This window comes from Platichthys flesus, chromosome 24 (genome assembly GCF_949316205.1).
Source record: "Platichthys flesus chromosome 24, fPlaFle2.1, whole genome shotgun sequence".
Classification (NCBI taxonomy): domain Eukaryota; kingdom Metazoa; phylum Chordata; class Actinopteri; order Pleuronectiformes; family Pleuronectidae; genus Platichthys; species Platichthys flesus.
In genome coordinates this window covers 3,614,047-3,635,021 of record NC_084968.1, presented here as the reverse complement: position 1 = coordinate 3,635,021, position 20,975 = coordinate 3,614,047, and the positions used below count along the sequence as shown (strand labels likewise).

General features: G+C 40.8%; 1 protein-coding gene across 4 annotated transcripts in view; it reads left to right on the top strand.

Moving 5' to 3' along the window:
• The window catches only part of nrxn2b (neurexin 2b), a 598,599-nt gene that overhangs the window by 329,739 nt on the left and 247,885 nt on the right, over window positions 1–20,975 (top strand). For all 4 annotated transcript variants that reach the window (XM_062384235.1, XM_062384230.1, XM_062384231.1 and 1 more), the window contains 2 exons: window positions 13,618–13,791; window positions 17,810–17,929. In XM_062384235.1, coding sequence (XP_062240219.1) covers window positions 13,618–13,791; window positions 17,810–17,929 — 294 coding nt within the window. The remainder of the gene's footprint in view (window positions 1–13,617; window positions 13,792–17,809; window positions 17,930–20,975) is intronic.

The following is a 20,975-nucleotide window of genomic DNA, read 5'->3' as shown; positions in this document are numbered from 1 at the left end:
AAGCTTTTCTGTCTTTTGTGTCCTGGTTAATATCAATGTCTGACAAACCAAGCTAAACTAGTCGCTAATCCTGCCACAATACTTGTTTACCTGTAAACATCTTGATGCCTCTCAGAATACCAGGTGCAACACACATTCTAACCATTTTCTTTCCCACAGTCCCCACAACAGCCAAACACAGTCCAAGAGAGGAAGCTGTAGTTTTCATAATGGACATTACAAACAGCATCAAGTGGTAACCAGATATTTAAGACACATCTACTCACATATTTCCATGAGAGAATATAGTGTGTAGTGTAAGAACAAAATTGTTGTGGCATGCTTACCTTTATATATGCATGCCTGTGACCTGCCTAGTATATAATCTATAACCAGGGAATAACGTCTGTTTATCAGCTCTATTATAAGGCGCTTGGTCAATGGCATCTCAGTAGGATGTACTGTATACATCTACAACCAAGACTATCATAGTAAAATGTTATTTCCTCCTATTTTTGAGTCTATGATCGTCAAATTTGTATCTTTGATATATTCCTTATAGTGTAAGCATAGTTGTGGCCATACATAACCTACACGTTTACTAGTGTCCAAACCGGCTCCCAATAACCTTTTTCCCAAAGTATTGAATTTCCAAAAACTGGATAAATAATTAAATTGTCCATCGATTTCTTCTGATGCAATTGAACAGCTGTTCTACTTCAAGCCCCTATCTGCTTTTCCTGTAAGTGTGGAAGAGCCCAGTCACCTTCTGAGGAAAACTCTTAAAAGCAATATTCTTCTTTAGCTGACTGAAATTAAAAGCTGAACTTGAATCAACTGGCAAACAAAAAGTCAAGTTCTTAAGTTATCCAACTGGTGAATTTGAGCTTCTGACACAATAAAAGCCAAAGTCTTTCTGCCCCAGCTCTTTTTTTCTGCTAATCAACAACTACCATGTGCCAGGCGAGCCTGAATGGTTCCCATCAACAGGCTGATGACGTCCCACTACTGAAGTCCATAAGTAGCTCCCACCTCATCTGGCTCATTTTAGAGGTGGTCTATGATATATTTAACTTGAACGTTAATATCCTACTACGTAGATAATTTCCATGTGCTTCTCTCTCTACCAGGGGGGATTCTTCTGCTACGCTTCTCCATAAGAGGATCAAATTGAGCCTAGCAGCTCAACTGTCTTTCTCAAAGACATAGTATCAAAGTGTATTTGTTAAAACGGAACATGATTGTATCCACATTGTCAGATAAAGGGAACATGACTCCTACAGCTTAGAACCCTGAAACCGCTGCTGTTGGAGCTTTCATCAGTTTTGACGATTCAAAAAGAGGTTGCCAGCATTTGGCCTTGTGCAGGCAACACTATGTTACATAAATCACCCTTCATGAGCATTGTAGTGTATTGGCAACACATTGGGCACAGTCATCCCGCTGTAACAAATAGATTATCATTTCCTCTCATTTAAAGCCAACCCTTTAGGTGTAAGCACAATCTATTCCTTATATTGTGTGGAGATTAAATAACATAACTTTTGTTATGTAACAATAATTTGTATTATCCTTCTCTTCCACATTGGCATGTGAGTGTGAAAAGCCTTTAAAGTCGTTGAAATCCAATACATTTCTACTGCAGCCACCATGGAAACAGGAGAGGAAATACAGTTCTGCAACTGCTGTGATGTGCAGCACTAATTACATGTCTTTGCTGTGACGCTTTCTTGACCTCATAATCTCTAGAAGAGCACACAGTGTTAACTCAAAGGGTGTCAATGTTCAAATGTTTCAAGGTCTTAATAAGCTCAATACTGAAACCGTTGAAGGGGGACTTCACCACTCAGGTTCTGTAATTGCTACTAGGTGTTCGCTCAATAAAACCTCCATTGAATTCATGGGGAAGAAAAAATCCTTTAATAAACAGAAAGGCTATTATTTTTATCCACAAGATACTGTATGTTTCCAACAGCGAATTCCACTCTAATGTACTTTGCCAGTTTTACCAATAGTCTTTTATGATACACATATGAAGGCTTGACGAGAGGTGTGCTAGGGGCATCACCATTAATCTCTTTGCCAGTCTTGAAGATAACTGTTATATTTTCCTGTTTTGAATACAAAGACACTAAGGAGTAGATGAGCTATCTGATGCTAACTCCGAATACAATTGGACCTTGTGTGGCGGATATAATGGTTCCTCCATTATCTTAAGACAAGTGTCAGTTTCTTGAACCTAATCAGGCAGATAAGTAGTGTCAAGAAAATTAATAATTAGTTTTAGGCAAACAGATATTAAGACTCATTCTGCTAATTGAAATGTTCAAGATGGATTATTCTGCCTTCAAACTGGACCATACCAGCTTCCCAGTGGTCCCTTGAGTCTTGTCAGCTGAAAGTGTCACAAGCAGAAACAGTGTACCAGATGTGAAAGTAAGTTTTCAGTTCAAATCTGATGTAGCTTGAAAAAGAGAACTGAAGAATTGTCACTTTTGTCTGAACCACTTTATGGATGTACTGCAACACATGTACCTAATTCAATTTCCTCTTAAACAGTGCTTTAGTTTGCACCTGGTGCAGAATTATGAATGACAGAGGGACGCGGCGATGTAATGAAGATCTGCCAAAGCAGCGCCTGGATGCATTTGCATAATAATAACTAAACAAGTCACTTGCAGCATAACTGGATTAGTGCCTCTTGTCAGATAGTATAAGTGTCTCGAGCAGTTTCTCAGCCTCTTTCATGACATCTCCGCATGGGAAGCTTCAGGAGTGTGAGGACGATGGAAGCTGTTTGTGAGCCATATTGAGTTCATCCACCCGAAATTAATAAATTTGTCATTATCTGAACTTTTTGTGACGTTGCCTTTATCATCGTTAATGTAAATCAACAACACCTAACTATCTATTTTTATATTAATAATTGATAAATCCCCATTATTGTAGAATTACTGCCATTTATTAACCTAAATCATTTTTCGATAAACACCTGTCTTTTTTATAATCCACCTCTTACTCAACTGAAAAATAAGTAAAAATGTCAAGGCTTTTATGTAAATCAACTTATATGAAGTACTTTCTGAAAGTTGTCAAACCCTCGTCCCCTTTTTGCGGACTTGGGTTGTAGATTTATTTGTATTGAGTATACGTATCCATTTTTTCTTTTGAGCCTTTTTTATGTTGTTTGGCAAACACTAGGCAGGCTGTCATGTGTCTTGCACACAAAGACACTTCTGTACAGCCACTCTAAGATAACCCAACTCTCACCCAGGCTGTGGCTGATGGAGTGCTGCTGAGAAACTAAACTTTTTCCATTTCTCAACTCAATCTTATCGTTATCTTATTCCTTGGACTCAATGAATCAGGTTTTTTTTAAGTTGACATTGTCGAACCCAATTCTGGACATATCTTCATGGTCAGATAGTTGAAGAAAACCAGAGACAATTGAGTGCCACAGCAAAGAGATGTTTCCACTTTATCTTTAAAGTGTGAGTATTGATGAGTTACATTTTTAGTTTGGATCTATAACAAATTGAATGAGTCTGAAAGGTTTCTTAAGAAACTGACGGTCCTTTGCAAAGTCCCCTAAAAATGTATGGTTCTTATCAAGATGTTGTGTTCCCTGTTTATTCATATCCCTCTCATGTCCTTCTATACACCCTCTATTTTTCCGCTGAGTGTCAGGCCTCTCTCAACAAATGGTGGGCTAGGTAGCTTGAGTGCTGGAATAGAGCAGTGTGTTTTAGCTTTTTTCTCCTCCCTGACCTGTCTAACATTACAATTTACTATGGCATTACTCAAAGTTTTGGCCATTTTCCCACCTTCCCCTCTCCCTCTTCTTTTCTCCCTTTCATCAAAAGACAACTTCTTCACAAGAGGTGTAACCGAAATGGAGACAACACTTGTTCTGAGTGTATTTGTCTGTAGGCCTGGACTTGTCGAAAAACTATAAAGTAAAAGCAAATAAAATGCAGTTTAATCTGTCAGTTAGTCAGCTTGCAAAATATAATGTAAACAAATCCTAAAGGGCTACAAGTCATATTAATCTGAGTATACTGTATATCGTTGTTGAGTTGTAAAATGCTTTGTGAGTTGAATAGTTTGTAATCAGTTTCATAGGATGTCATTCTCTTAAATTTATAGAGAATCTGTGGTATATTACAATTTGTTGGGCCAGTAGACACATGGAATTACGTGATACAATAGCAACTTTAATGGATTTGAATTAATGGTATTATACATGTCTACACAGTTTCATTCCTATGACCAGCTGCTGCAGTTGCTTGCAGTTTGTCCAATTCACAAACATATTTTTTTTTGCATTTTGCTAACGTGCAAAACATGGTCTGTGAGGTAAAAAGATCTGGGTGATAGAAATTTGTTTGGATTGGCTACAAACATTTGTCCCCAAAATAAATAATAGAAAAAATAGATATACCACATCTTTCCACATCATTCCACTTGTGGCCTTATTTAGAAGCGAATGCGACTGACGTTGTCTTCATCATGAATTCCTTTGGGCCTTATTGGCTGGCCTCTAGTCCACTGAAAAAGGCCCTGCTAGTAATAATGCTCCCTCATGAATAGGATATTGTCATAGGTGCATTTTCTTCTTTATACTTTGCACCGGTCTCCATCTCAGACTCAGAAATAGATGTTGACAGTGAAAAATTGGCGCTCATCCATTTGCGATGTTATTGTTTTTAGACCATAAAAAGGAAGAAACATGCAAAATCCACCTTTAAAAATATTCCCCTGAAAGATATTTTTACAGAATTGTAGTTATTTGATTGAACACATCTCTCATATTAAACAGGTGAGGAAGATTGGAGTGAAATTGCAGAGCTGCTCTTCAGACTGTGAATAATAGAATAACTTCTAGGACACTGACAGCAGCTATTGTGAACTAGGATACCGATTAACAGCTAGAGATCAAAGTGATTACATGTTATATCTTAAAAGATGTATTCTGTGAGCCTACAGTCAGTCACAAAAAGACATCAATGCAAGTTCACATCCATCTGTGCCATTTTAAATCTGTATAATGAGACTTTGACCAGCAAAATGATACAGCAGAACAACTGACACAGACTCTGAAGTCATTTAGGGTGGAATCAAGTAAAGCAAAACAAGATGGGTTGAAAAGGGAGATTTAAAAAAAGGACAGGGTGAGTATGCTGTGAGCAGAAAAAGTGAGGGTGGAAAATGAAAGGGCAACGGAGATTAGGACAAATATGTGGAAAAGGGAGAGTAAAAGATAGTGAAGGAGCAAAGTGAGAAAAAACTGACGGGGAGTAGAAAGAAAAGAGCACAGCCAAGGCAAAGCAAAAGGACAACGAATACGAAGTGACATTTCATGGGGGGAGAATGGAAGCATGAAAATGTGTTATGGTGCCTGTCTGTGTCACTATACAATCTTTCACAAAGTGCCACCAGCAAGTGCTGGCACATATCAGAAGCCCACACAGGGACCCACAGACCAACTCGTTGGGTTTGGGTCAATCAGGTTGCAGTTACATGGTTTTTAATCAATCAATCAATCAATCAATCAAATTTTATTTGTATAGCCCATATTCACAAATTACAATTCATCTCATAGGGCTTTAACAGGGTGTGACATTCTCTGTCCTTAATCCTCAGCAAGAGTAAGGAAAAACTACACAAAACCCTTTTAACAGGGTAAAAATATGTAGAAACCTCAGAGAGAGCCACATGTGAGGGATCCCTCTCCCAGGACGGACAGAAGTGCAATAGATGCCACGTGCAGGACAACATCATCAATAATCAAAGTCTCTAGCAGCATTGATGAGCGTAGACATCCCGAAGGACAACCCCAACATGACATGCCAAGCAGTCATGAAAAAACAAATATTCAGGTATCTTTATCTCTAATCTCATCTCATCTCATTTTCATCCGCTTATCCGGGGTCGGGTCGCGGGGGGAGCAGCTCAAGCAGGGGGCCCCAGACTTCCCTTTCCCGGGCCACATCGACCAACTCTGACGGGGGGATCCCGAGCAACCCAGGCCAGTGTTGGGATATAATCTCTCCACCTAGTCCTGGGTCTTCCCCGAGGTCTCCTCCCCACTGGACGTGCCTGAAACACCTCCCAAGGAAGGCGCCCAGTGGGCATCCTTACCAGATGCCCGAACCACCTCAGCTGACTCCTTTCTAAGTAAAGGAGCAGCGGCTCTAATCCGAGTTCCTCACGGATGGCTGAGCTTCTCACCCTATCCCTAAGGGAGACGCCAGCCACCCTTCTGAGAAAACTCATCTCGGCCGCTTGTACCCGTGATCTCGTCCTTTCGGTCATCACCCAGCCCTCGTGACCATAGGTGAGGATAGGAACGAAGATCGACCGGTAGATCGAGAGCTTTGCCTTGCGGCTCAGCTCTCTTTTCGTTACAACGGTGCGGTAAAGCAACGCAATACCGCCCCCGCTGCTCCGATTCTCCGGCCAATCTCACGCTCCATAGTACCCTCACTCGCGAACAAGACCCCAAGGTACTTGAACTCCTTCACTTGGGCTAAGGACTCATTTCCTACCCGGAGTAAGCAATCCATCGGTTTCCTGCTAAGAGTCATGGCCTCAGATTTAGCGGTGCTGATCCTCATCCCAGCCGCTTCACACTCGGCCGCCAGCCGATCCAGTGAGTGCTGAAGGTCACAAGCCGATGATCCAATGAGGACCACGTCATCTGCAAAAAGCAGTGACGAAATCCTCAGACCACCGAACTGCAACCCCTCCCCACCACGACTACGCCTCGATATCCTGTCCATGTATATCACAAACAGGATTGGTGACAAGGCGCAGCCCTGGCGGAGACCAGCATCCACTGAGAACGAAACTGACTGGCTGCCGAGGACGCGAACACAGCTCTCGCTTTGGGAGTACAGGGATTGGATGGCCCTGAGGATAGACCCCCTTACCCCATACTCCCGCAGCACCTCCCACAGTTTCTCCCGGGGGACCCGGTCATACGCCTTCTCCAGATCCACAAAACACATGTAGAACGGATGGGCATACTCCCAGGCCCCCTCCAGGATCCTTGCGAGAGTGAAGAGCTGGTCCGTAGTTCCACGTCCGGGGCGAAAACCGCATTGTTCCTCTTCAATCTGAGGTTCGACGATCGGCCGAACCCTCCTTTCCAGCACCTTGGAGTAGACTTTACTTTATTATCTCTAATATACATACATTTTTGTGTAGGGAAATAATGCTTCAGTTTGATACAGCACACTTTCCCATAAATGGTTGTGAAGCGGCTTTGATTTTAGATGTACTGTAAAGTTCTGCTTTACACCAAAATACACAAAACCCTAACCCTTATACTACACAATGAGATAATTTTTGGAGTGTTAAGAGCCTAGCATATGTCACTGATAAGCAACATCATTAATGTTTTAGCATTATTAGTTTTTTCTAGTATAACATTTTAATGAATAATACCTGCCATACGGTTAAGACAAATATGCCCCTCGCCAAAAACTGCCATAACATACAAAATATAAATATTTGTTTGCTCTCGTACTACTAACAATGGTTCAGGAGCAAGCAGGTAGTCTAACAATGGTTAATAAAAAAAAAAACACGTTTTCCATATGTTAAATACTAGGGTGAAATATAGTATGTTATATTTTATGAAAACATACAAACATTGAATGCATTGTTTTTGTTCAAATGGTCGTGGGATCAAAATTCTGTTGTAAAAGGTTTCAATGGGGCCATTTTTGTCACAAAGGTGCCGAAAGGTAATATTTATTTTACACAGAGACAATTCCACAAAAAACACACACACTGGGATAAACATATTACAGGCAAAACTATCAACAAAAAAAAATGTCCATAAGGTGCCCCAAGGGATTAGAAATCCATATAGTTAATAATGACAGACACCTCCCGGCACACCTGAAATTATTTCCCATTGCGACGGCTTCCACTGAATCTCAGTACGTGTATATTGTAAAAATTTAGTTAGGTTATGCCATGAATTTCATTTTTGTGGGTAAAGTATTTAATGCTACACAGACTGGACTGGTTGCGGTTCAAACTACAATTTGTTGATTGCAAATGAGAAAAGGAGCAAGCAGGTAGTCTGATAAAAAAACGTAGTGAGTCATCTTTAACATGAAGTAGGTTTCACACTACATGCTGCATTGCAAAAGAAGTAATCAGTGCATGACAAATACAATGAAACATCAGTTGCCCAGTTTCATGCTTAAGGTAGCAATTGTGTGGAGGAAGGTTGAATTTGAATACAGATGACTTTTGCTCAAATTGTGAGCATCTTGATTCAGCATGCCAAATATATGCAGACTATATATATATATATTTATTTTTTTGCTTGCTGTAGTCGTTTGGCACTGTGTAAAGAGAGGGTGTGTTAGAGAGGGTTGGACAATTAATCACACCACCTTTAGTTGCATAAAATAGAGAGTGCATGCACCAGTGTGTGAAAACATGTCAATACAGTATAAAATAATTACAGCTTGAGTTGCCTTCAGTCCTTTTTTTTTCTTTTTCTCAGAATTATAAAAATCTATTTCTGTACCGCTTGTTTTCAGATGCACACACACACACACACACACACACACATCCGAGACACAACATAATTATCCAACTTATAATTTAGCATCAGCAATTAGCTCACAAGCAGCACCATCATTTATCCTTTACACCAATCGTCTTGTTGTGGCATCTCTGTAGATCAGAGCACCTGTGTAATTAGCAATCACCGATTCCCTGCAACCTCCTGCTGGCCGCCATTGTTCCGGCCCCGCCTACAACACCCCACCTCCGACTGACACTTATTCATTCGCACTGCTCACAGCATATATGTGTGTTTGCATGTGTCAGCAATCATTAAATTATTCACAATTGGAGCCAGCATGAGAGCGAAGCACACACAAGCAACACGGGGGGAGAGAGTGAGAACTCGAGAGGGAGGCAGAGGTTCTTAATAGAGCATTTAATGAGAGTTAATGGTCGGCTTTGGGTTCACCGGGGACTTGGCACGGAGCACTGACTATTGTTTAGAGATGAGACCAGGCATTGTGCATCTATAGCCTCTTCCCATCATCAAGCCTCTCTCAGTTAAGGATATAAAAAGTGTTTCTCACAGTATTCCTTAATATGGGCAGAGGCTGCAATATCGTTGCTTCACTTGGGAGCCAATTAAAGGCCAGGAAAAAGTATAGGTGTTATCCTGAGTTGAAGAGGCAAACTGACCTAATACATCAACAAGTACATTAATATTACTGTTGGATTTTGTTCAGGCCCATGGTTCAAGAGGGTTGTACCTAATTTCCTTAATTACTCATGGATGTTTTTTGTAAATTGGAAAATCAGATTGCCACCCGTTTTCTTTAAAAGCTGTGCTGTGTGCTGCCACCTTAGCCAATTGCTTTTGAGAGGCGTCAGAAGGTGGTAGGTTTGATCGCAGTCTTCCTCAGTATGCATGCCCAAGTGTCCTTGGGCAAGATTCTGAACCACGAAAGGGCAATAACTATACTGTGAAACACTTTGAGTAGCTATCAAGACTAGAGATTTTCTTTAGTCTGGAAATAGAGAAACACTTCACATGAAGTGTCTCAAACATACTAATGCCTTTCAGCCAGTGCTCTTTTTTCCTAGAGATTAAAGAACAAGTTGTCAGGGGCTGTCATGTGTCAGAAGGTCATCCACTCATCTCTCTGTTGACTGACCGATCCAATTTTCATGTCAGCAAATCTGGATATATGATGTTTTCTCACCATGGAAGATAAATTGAACCATCATCACAGAGATCTATACTTTACTTAAAACCCTCTGAAAACCCTGATTGTCCAGTGTAAATGTTGAATCAGTGTTCTCATCCAGATTGAGCTGCGAGTGTCTCTCTAGGGCACCCGTATCATAGCATTCTAACCCCTCCCATTGGCCCATGAGAGGTCATTATGGTAACTGTGGAGGTGGTGGTCTCTGGCGATGTCAGGGATGTTGTAATTGGTCCCGTCTGGTGGGTTTCTCTGAGCTCCTCAGCAGCACTGCTATTCATCACTGCTGGGGCAGCAGAGTCAGACCAGGAAACTGCTTCTGGCTGGGAGTAGAATGGTTACTCATTGTTCTGACCTGCCCATTCTAGAGTAGTCCTAAAAACCTTGAACCTCAAACATATATCAGGTCAAGCAAGAGAATATCTTGTGGGGCATTTAAATATCTCTGGTGTTAAATCACATTTTAATGTATTAAACAAAGCCAAATAAACTTTGATTTATATAGACACCATTTGTTAAGTGTGATACACAGGGCCTAACAGATGAGTCACTGGTTTTCCTTAGACACCTTACTGGGAAATAACAAACATTAATTTATATGAAAAAACACTAGAAAAAAATATGAACAGGTTTTTGTTGTTTCACTCAGCTGCATGAGTTTATCTATGTCCCACTACTTGGATAAGTGTTGAGAAGACATTGAGTTTCACACACGCTAACCATGTTCCTAACAGCTTTCACTGTCAGCAAGTGGAGCTTCTTTAGTAAACACCTATATGAAAACAAGGTGGAGGAGCCATTATGTGTGCCACAGAACAAACTGTTTGTGGGCCAAATGGGCAAGGAAGTCAAAACTTTCCCCAGAGAAATCTGTAATTCAGATTTCTGTTCAACTCCAAACCGAACAAAGCGACAGCCTGCTTCCCTGAGTGGGTGTGTGCAAGTGCGCCGCATATTTATTCATCTTCGGTTGTCTTAACGCCACTTAAAGAAAAAAAAACTTGCATAAGTTATTCCTTACAGTACATCTCGCCCGTACACTCTGGTTATGCAGTCAGCTAGTAGAATCTCTAACATGCTGTGGACTTCTGCAGGAAATGCGCTGTTTGCTCTTTTTAGATTAACTTCACACCAATAATTTCATATTTGCTAAATGGTTCTTAGAGCTGCGATTTCAGGGCATCACTCAGCCAGACAGATAATGAATTTGTCCTATTGATTATGATGCCCGGGAGCCCCGGATGGGAAATATGATGTGTCAAGTACTCATTAATTCCAGAGAGGAGTTGGCAAACATCATTGACTCATTCCATTACACAAAGTCCACATATAATTGACCTCGTGGCTCATTGCTTCTCGGAATGATAAAGTTGAAAGTGCTAAAGTTTTCAGCTGTGGGGGAAAAAAAATTCTGACAAGAAAGGTTTTCTGATGGTTCTATACTTTACAGGATCTCACCCATGTGTGAAAGGTTTTGCTGGATGTTCATTTTATGCCTACTTAAAGATAAAGTGTAAAGTAGGAGTTTTGTTGATGAGAAAAGCCTGAAGCATTTCAAACTGTGTTTATTCATATGCACTTACATCAAAGGCCTCTTTGTGTTTTTCATAATTTCACTTGGCATTTTCTGCACAACTCCACAGAACAGAGGGCTGAGCAAGGAAGGGAGAAAGAGAGAAAATAATTGGGCTTAAAAGTGGACTGATATTTCCTTTTATGTTATAATGTAAAGAGGCCTTAATTGTGCTTGAGCGCCGAGATATTTCAAAACTCAGCCTTATCATCTAACTGAGGATTCACAAAGTCTGCTTCACGAGAAAGTGCTGTTGTGTACATTTTGTTCTTCTCCCAAAAGAGAAGAGTACAGCATATAGACAGGATCATGACATGAATCATTGTAAGCATCAAATGCTATTTATATAGCTTCAGGCTTATTGCTGCAAAATATATTTATGTCAACTGTAAGCTACGTCTTTGAATCATGCAATATACAGAGCATGTTCTTGGCACCTTTTTCACAACAACCGTTTTGTCAGTGGATGTGTCTCCCTAGCATAGATCCCAACATTCATGCTGCTTGGCTTTAATGCCAATTCTGTGTCTCTAGGTACCTGAGATGTTTTTGGCCTGTTACCTGCATCTGCTGCTGCACAAAAGCCCAGTGCTTCAGCAACGCTCTACACTTATTCTGATCATATACCCCATTCTCCCACAAAGGGGTCAAAGGCCACCTCCGATCTTAATGACAGTAACTAGGGGTGCTCAGATTATTCGGCCAATATTCACTCTAATTAGTTTGAACAGATGAGGAAAAACAAACCAGCTGTCACTCATAAAGTGCAATGCTCAACAGAGATGAGAAGGAATTGAGATGGCACACTTTATTGTTGTATTCTAACATATAGTTATTTGGTGGAAATGGCTAATAAGTGAGGCATCTTACTTCTCTTCTAGTGTTTGTGCTCATATGTAAGCAGCAGATGTTTGTACGCTGTTATATCACCAAATCCCCTTTAAAAGTGTGAATTCTCAAGTTGAAACTTTATAAACTTTGTGAAACGTTGTCTACAACTCTTTGTAAACGGGGCGATGCAGTTTTTTATTGCATATTGTGCGGGGGATTCTATCATGAGTCGGATCTGGTTGTAAAACCTCCTATTGCGATCCATTAGGTTTGTGAATCCCGGGTGAGAGCCTGTCACAGCACGGCAGGGCAGACGCTGCAGGGTGTAAACGGGGTGCACATTTTCCATTTCTCTGGTATTAATGCCTTTCTTTGTCATCTCTCTGTCATGTGAAAACATCATCGGTGTCCTGCTCATATAGTTTAGTTATAAAGTCCTCTCACTTCTGCACCTGCTGAGAGTGCAGCTGAAACATGGGCTGATACAGGAGTTTAATGTGGCATTGAATAAAAAAAAAAAAAAAGAAGGTATAACTTGTAGGATTAAAACCTGTAGTGTTTATTTGCATATCAGCATTGGCCAATTCTACTTCAAACGATCTGTGATCGGCCCCAAAAAAATCCTGATTGAAAAGCCCTGAACAGTAACAGCAAGAAATGTTATATCGAGCAAGTAAATGATTAAATGTGTGCTGTGTAGACTTCATTATTTCAGTATGATCTCAGCCTTGTTCCCTTCAGCTGTGGTCTGTTATGAACATGAACGTTCATGTTAATTAACTTACTGCACATCAATGTCTCATAATTAAATGGCAGATTAAGTCATCTGACAGTATATACCCACACATTTAGTCTGTACACAAAGAACATATTTTAATGGAATTTGGCATCATTGAACTGAGAAGTGTAAAGAGCAAGAGTGTAAAGCTTCATTTGTACTTTCTCCCACAATCAAGGTGATTCTTGTTTTGACACTTGAGATTTCAATAGTGAATTAATTAGTGTAATACACTCTATTAGAAATCCATATAGTCAAAGCAAAGTGAAAGCTATGCCAACAATGCTAGGCTTGATACAAATCTGCCTGCTGCCAGGCATCATTTTTGAGAATGCATTCAGCTTTAAAAAACACAAACAGTGTCACCCCGGGGCTCAGACACTGACAGGAGCAAAACACACATTATGTGTAAGAATGGGCAGCAAGATCATGGGCCAGGATCCACTCTGCATCATACTAATGAAAAGTACAGTAAATAAGGCTTCACTGAAAGCTGAAGACACCACACACACCTGCAAACTTCATGCTCTCTGTGGTCCCAGGCACCTAAAAAACAAGCAACTGGTTTTGTTTCTACCTCAATCCCTAAATGGAACAACAGACACTAGTTGGTTTTTGTATAAACTCTATATTTTATTTAAACTTTGAAACATTTAAGATCTTTCAAATTTCACAAGTGATTCTGTTTGTGTATTTTGCAGGGGAGCTGTACATCGGTGGCGTGACGAAGAACATGTACAGCAATCTGCCCAAGCTCATTGCGTCCCGGGATGGGTACCAAGGTTGTCTGGCCTCCGTGGACCTGAATGGGAGACTCCCCGACCTGATCGCAGACGCCCTCCACAGGGTGGGTCAGGTGGAACGAGGCTGCGATGGTGAGTGGAGGAAGCAGCTGTCCATCACCTACAGGAACAGTTCATAACTTTAGCTCAAATGTTGTGTTTTCGAGGACAACTTTATACTGATTGTCATTAAGGATAGCTAAGTTGGAGAACATGACATTAATCATAAGGAAAACAAGTCAGGAGTGCAGCAGCAATCTGCCTCTTGTACGATTTAATTTCAATCTGTCGTGAAGAGATGGATATAATAGCAAGTAGTTCTTGGTTTCCTTACTGTTACAAATACTAGTAGTTTAATTTAATTAAAAAGATAAAAACGTTCTTAAGTGATTTTACACATTGATACAGTACAAGGACAATGTTTACATGGCACCTTTATTCTCTGCTTTAAATAGCTGCTCTACCTTTTTCAGTTTTTATTTGTATCTATAAATTGGATTTGTTTCCCTCTGTGGTCTGATTACACATTGCGCCTCCACCTGCACTGAGCCTTCTGTGCAGAGATGCCAGTACAGTAAGACGGTGCATTTGGTCTGTAGCTGCCTGATATACACCAGTGACCAAGCCCAGACTTACAGCTCAGGACAGTATTGTCAGTGTGGCTAATCTCAGCGACACCCCCACCTTCATTGGCTTTTTCTTCATCAATCTTGCATTTGTTGTGTTTTATGTCTGCTGCGCTCAGTTCACCGTCCTGTCTCCAGCTACATGGCTCCTGTGTTGAGTAGTTAATCCCCCCCCCCCCCCCCCCCACACACACACACACACACACACACATCTCAATGGCATACTGAGCATTGGAGAGCACATTCTTGATTTCCCTGAGGACTGCACTGGCCGACTCAATGCAGCACTGATCCTGTGCTTTCTTTGCCTTCTTCACTTGATCCTTAATACTACTACTTCTGCTGCCAGCCTTATTACCTGCCTACAGTTAGACACTACAATTACTTGGCTCCAAAGACAGTTTAAATCTACATTAAGCTTTCATATTGACTCCTGCAGGCACCTGAAATGAATGCGAACATTATTGTGCCATGGAGCTGAGCATGTGTAATTTAGCATTTATAGAATCGGTGGACCTTTTTGACAAATAGTAGGTCACCACAACCTGAGGCTGTTGCAAATGTATTCCCTTGCTGATATTGCAGGAAAACATCAAAAACTGAATTTTTACTATAAACATATTCAGAATAGTATTCTTCACCCTACACTAAAGATGCCAAAGGCTGACATCACATAACGTAGTTAAAACTATAGCAATAGTATTGTAGTTAATCCATCTCCATCAACTGCTAGTCCTTTGGCTGTGCAGGAGTCCTTAAGATTACTCTCCTAAAATGCAGTGTTATTCTGCGGATGGACCACTGCCAACATCCTTCCTGACTTGGCTCTGAGGTCACTGTTGCTTGAGGACTGGGAATACTGAGTGGTCAGAGGTGGCTGCTGCGTAGTCCTAAGGACAGACCAAGGCCAGAACACAGAGTTTTTTCTTGTGCCTCTGTACTAGCTCAGCAGATGATTACCGGCAAAGAACATGGTGTGGAAAAGGGAAGGAGACTGAGACCAAAAGAGTTGAAGTGAAGATACACAAGATGTGTGTTGCTGACTCACTGTATCTCCATTAATATAAATATGATGTAGCAATAAGTAAAACAACAGTAGGTACTTGAGCATTTAAAGTACAGTATTTAAAGTACAGTTACCAAAAAGTTTTTGCTGTTCAATATTAAGAGCTAAAGTTGTCTATCGCTTCCTACTTAGAATAATTTTAATTTCCCCTCCTAAACCAACTAACCAGGCTATTCACAGTGATTCAAAACTGGATTTAACAGTTTCACATTAAACATGTGCGATGTTACTCTGAGGCTCCCTAATGCACACAGGACCTCGCTTTGTTTTTGTCTTCTAACCTAAGATTCAGATGTTGATGACTAAAATCCTTAGTCCAGGTAAGGTAACAGTAATAAGGTGATAAAAAGGCTATGACGTGACTTTGAAAAGCTATAAAAACAGTTGACTGTGGAATCCTAATGTTCAGCATATGCAGTCAGACAGCGCTGATGGAAATCTCACTGTGGCTTACAGAAGTCTCGGTTGCAACACAGCGAGCGAGTCCCAAAAACAGTAGACAGCAGCCAGGAAGTGGAGATTTGTGTCCACAGTGGTCTTTTACAGTGATGTCAGGCTAACCCCCTCCGTATAGTATCCAGTATTTTCCTGAACGTTTGGAGCTAACGTGGCACATGGAGTTTTATGTTCCAACAAACCTGAGGCACCTACTAACAGGTTATCAGGAAGCCATACAGAGTTTGGCCGATCAATAGTTGAAAGAAAAGGCAGTGGAAGTGATTACATTACTTTATTAAGCATTACAGTGTGCTTAATTAGCGCCTCAGGGGGGCCCTTTATTAGTGAGTAATAAATGGGGCAATAAGGTGGTTCAGACATACTAATAGAACAAGCTGAGTGAAAAATAATTCAATTTGACTTAACATTTTGGGCGAGAGCAAAGTGAGTAAATGCTCTCATGGATTGTTTATTGTTTTGAGTTTTATTTTTTTTAATTTTTTGAGGGGTTTGGGGGTGGGGGGGGCTTTTTTAATTGGGCCATTTGTTAAAGGCACAGTGAGATATTGGTTTATCTATGTGGAAACAAATGAGTCTGGCAATGAATGATGGCTCTTTGGAAATGTTTGTGTTTAATTGAGATTTTAATGAGAATCCTCACCACCGCCAACAAGAGAGTTAGCACACATGCTTATTTTTAGACACAATTTTTTTGTCTTAGATTTTATCTGCATCCTAATCTTTTTTCTGCCAATCAACTTTTTATCTTATTTTCAAAGCAGCTATTTAAAAATAGGGTTTTCTTGAAAGGAAAATTAACAATGATAGTAGTATACCTAGATAGTATTAACCTATAATAATACAGAGTCAATTAGAGCAAAGACTTGATCAATTATTTTCCATATCATGTCAGCTCAAGTGATGAAACCTTTTGGGTCAATAGTATATACAATGTGAGGAAGTTTTCATGGCAGTCTGTCACACTACCTATCTCAATAAGTGGCTGGAATTCCACTGATAAATTACAGCGGTGGAGTCTCTAATTGACAATTTAAATGTCTTCATCCATCCATGACCATGGGAGGGAACAACAGGCGAGAGCACCCTCACGCCTTCCCCTGAACACGCATGCACGCACGCACACACACACAAACACTCACATACACACACACACACTCACGCACAGATGCTGAACTGCAATCACCTCGAACAACATTAATTTCCAATGCAAATTTGCCCCATGTCCTCCGATTACACAGGGTTTCAACCTTGAATTAATGTCAGATATAATCTGAATACATTTCTAAGCAACATTAATAAAATCATTTTCAGTCTATGGATGAGCAGCTACTGAGTTTAGTTCTCGTAACTGGATCTTTTCACACAATAATTAGAAATATGATATTTATTTTACGCTTTTCACACAAACAATGATTGGATAACAGTAGGTAGAATATGCAATGGATAACTCTTCTGTTTAAAGAAATAAATTAGTAACAGAGTGACAGGGCCTTGATACGCTGTAGCTTATGTGGACCAGAAGGGTAGTTGGTAACTGTTCTTTATTGACACATCCAGCCAACACAGAGCAGCATGACAAATCCATCCTAACTCCTAGGTTTAATATCAATGCCACCAATGCTCAACGGTTTGCATCACTTTGGTTGTTGGTTATCTTTGGTGTGTACAGAGCTAATAGTACCAAACCTTTCACATGAAAGGGGGGCTTGAATGTAAATGTCAAATGTTCCTAAACAGAGCCTTACAAACCCTCCTTAGCTGCCACTACCCAGAGAAGTGGACAGCCAGCAGCACTGCCTGAGGGGTTTGTGTGTCTGGCTCAGCTGAAAATGCTTTAGATACTATGCCACACTCCTCATTAGTTGGTTTCTGTGCACCATGCTTGGTCCCTTACTTGAATTTCATGTATGTTTGGGACTGTTGAGTAAATTCTGAACTGTTGCTTTGGTCCTGCCCTCAGGACCCAGTACCACCTGTACGGAGGAGTCCTGCTACCATCAGGGGGTGTGTCTCCAGCAGTGGGAGGGCTTCACCTGCGACTGCACGATGACGTCCTATGGTGGCTCATTCTGCAATGACCGTAAGTGATTTGTCGTTAATGTTGGTTTAAGTGTGTATGGCTGGAGTGAGTGTTGCTGGTAGATATTTGCAGGGTCAGATATATGCTGCTCCTGGTGCTTGTTTTCTCTAAAGCTGCACAAGACACTTTGCTCTTCTGCTGTTGAAGTGGCAGTGAGAGACTACATCTGAAAGTTCCCATTACTCAATTAATCAAAGTAATTGAGGTACACAGCACTATGTGTCCTATTTCATGTTGTCTGGGTAACCATAATTGGTGCATCCAGTGTTCTCGCAAGTGCTCATTTGCTTTAGGTGATCATTGGTGTGGATCTTCAGGCTCTCAATTAGTGGAAATGGGATGCTGCACTCTTCTACAGCCTTAATTTGTCATTTAAGCTGATAAGACAGTTGTATCTCTGCATGCATACACATCTGGCCATGTGCAGCTTTAACAGCACTACACCTAAATACCAATATTTGACAATCAGTATTGTAGGCAACATTGCACTCAACATGGACTACTCTGTAATGGTCTATAAATTTTACTCACATATTATTCCTAGTAACACTTCAGATTTTACAACTCTGACTTTGCCATGAGATTGGTTCCTCAGCTGCTGAGGCACTGCAGAAACATGCCGTGATGAGAAATGGGGATTTAAATCCTAGCGGTCTCCTGCCATGTGGTCACCTGCTAGGCGGCTGGTGGCAAGTAAGAGCAGGGAGGTTTGGAGAAGGGGTGAAATACCCATATTACAGTGATGTTGTTTATTTCAGTGGTTTTAACTGCTTCTTTTCCAAGATGATGGTTAGTGCGTACATGTGGCCTTGTTTTGAACCAGCTGCTTTCAACAGACTTCATCTTTCAAATATTGATTACTGAATATTAGAAATGTGCTTATGAATAAATAAAATGTATTAACTCACTGACATTTAGCGTAAGTTTTACATTTATTTTGTCAGTAGTGGAATGATATGCCTTGTGTTAGGTGTTCAGTGTACTGTCTCATTTCATTAGCAATGTTCAAGATTTAAAGATAACATGATTTGGTAATATAAATAATATTTTTTCAGTGCTTAAGATCTTATGTATCAGAGCTTAGCTTGGTGTAAGGTAGAGCATGTGTACAATTAGCATTCAGATCTCCTCACAGGCTTGATTTAAACAGGGGCCAAGGCAGGTGACAGGCTAATAGACTTGTTTTCATAAGTCTTTGTTTGCTTATTAAGTGATGTGTGCTTAGTTAAGCTGTATCACCCTCACATTCTCCTTTCTTGTTTTGTCTTAAGCACCCTATGTTTCATTTATGAAGTTATGAAGTTTATCTGTGACTGTTGTGTGCCGATGCCGTTGTCACGTTGCTGCCATGTTAGCTACACAGAATATGACGGCATGACAGTCAGGGGCTGATTAGGGAGGTGTTCCTTTGGCTCTTGAAAGACTCAAGCAAGGAGAAGGCGATAATAACTGCTCTGTCGGCATGACAGCCTTGCTGAGATAAGCAGAGAGATCCCTAGCTCCTTGCGAGAGGAGTACAAACGATGGAGAGAGGAGAGCAGTGCTGATTCCGGCAGTGGGCTTTTGCCGATGGGGAGTGTTAGCGGTTTAACCGTGCTGGTTTCACAGATGACAGTTGAAAGTGCGTGGCACCAGGGAGCCTAGCAACATGGGCTCTGTGGAAAGAAATAGGAGGTGTGTGTGTGTGTGTGTGTGTGTGTGTGTGTGTGTGTGTGTGTGTGTGTGTGTGTGTGTGTGTGTGTGTGTGTGTGTGTGTGTGTGTGTGTGTGTGTGTGTGTGTGTGTGTGTGTGTGTGTGTGTGTGTGTGTGTGTGTGTGTGTGTGTGTGTGTGTGTGTGTGTGTGTGTGGAAGGAAGGACTTCAACAGCAGCCGGATCAAATGAATTGTATAACTGCAATTGAGAAAAATAAACATTCAAGCAGGCTGCACTACAGGCCGTCCTGTTAAAACATAAAGTCCAAATCATCTCAAACTAATGAATATGATTAAGTATCAACACAGACTCATCATCCACTTGGTTTCTGTTCATGCAGTATGAGTAATATGTTAAATGGGCTGCAAGTTGAAGTCCACTCTTCCTAGCTCCTCTTGGTCTTCTTCATGTGCAATGTTTTCTTGTTGAGGGGCTGCCACACTAAAATATCACACATATACAATGTCTGAGAGAACAGCCACCACTTCTTACTTATTGACAAATGATGCCAGTTTGAAATAAGACAAACCAAACCAAGGTTATTCTTAACTTAAGTGATAATTTAACATGAGTAAATAACTTTTAAACAGCTGGAAGGATACATATTTACAAAGCCCAATACATTTCTGCATACATTATGTATTTTATCCCAAAAGTGTTAGTGTGTCAGCCTCTGTCGGAGTGTGCATGTTTTGCTAAAGTTGGTTTCTATGGTTGCATTGTTCTTTCCTTCCTCACAGCAGCTGCACATCTTCAGGCTTTCCTTCCTGGCTTCATATCTGCCATCTTGCTACGTTAGAAGACTTTATTTCATCTCTTGACCTTAACAGCCAGCTCTGAGTTGAACCTTTTGGCTTGTTCGCTTCCTCTTTCTTATCTTTGCGTTTCAATGCTCTTTGCCATACAGGCAACCTTCTATCTTTGAGCCTTTTAAATGAATCAACATTTGTCACAAACCGTCAACTATCGGAGAATTTTCCTTGAACCTCATCTGAAAAGCAAGGTAGGACTTAATATACTGGGAAGCATTTTAATTTATGAATTCATGAAATCGATGCGCCAGTATTGCCGATTTTGCATCATTTTTGTTTTTGCAATAGAAACAAATGACATGAAGAGTTTGATCCAGCCCAGTTCACAGGGTTACAGTCTCTTGCTCGCCATAGCTTTCCCCTGTTTTCTGTCATGTGCCCTTGATGTGTCTTCTAGCTATGTGAAATGGAGAGTGTTGAAAGGCTTTAGTCCCTCTTTTTTGTGTAGTTTCTTGTCAGTAGCCACATATACCATATAGCTCGTATCCTAGTTGTCTGTGCCTGCATGCATAATGAGAATGAGACCGGGATGAGCAGGTGT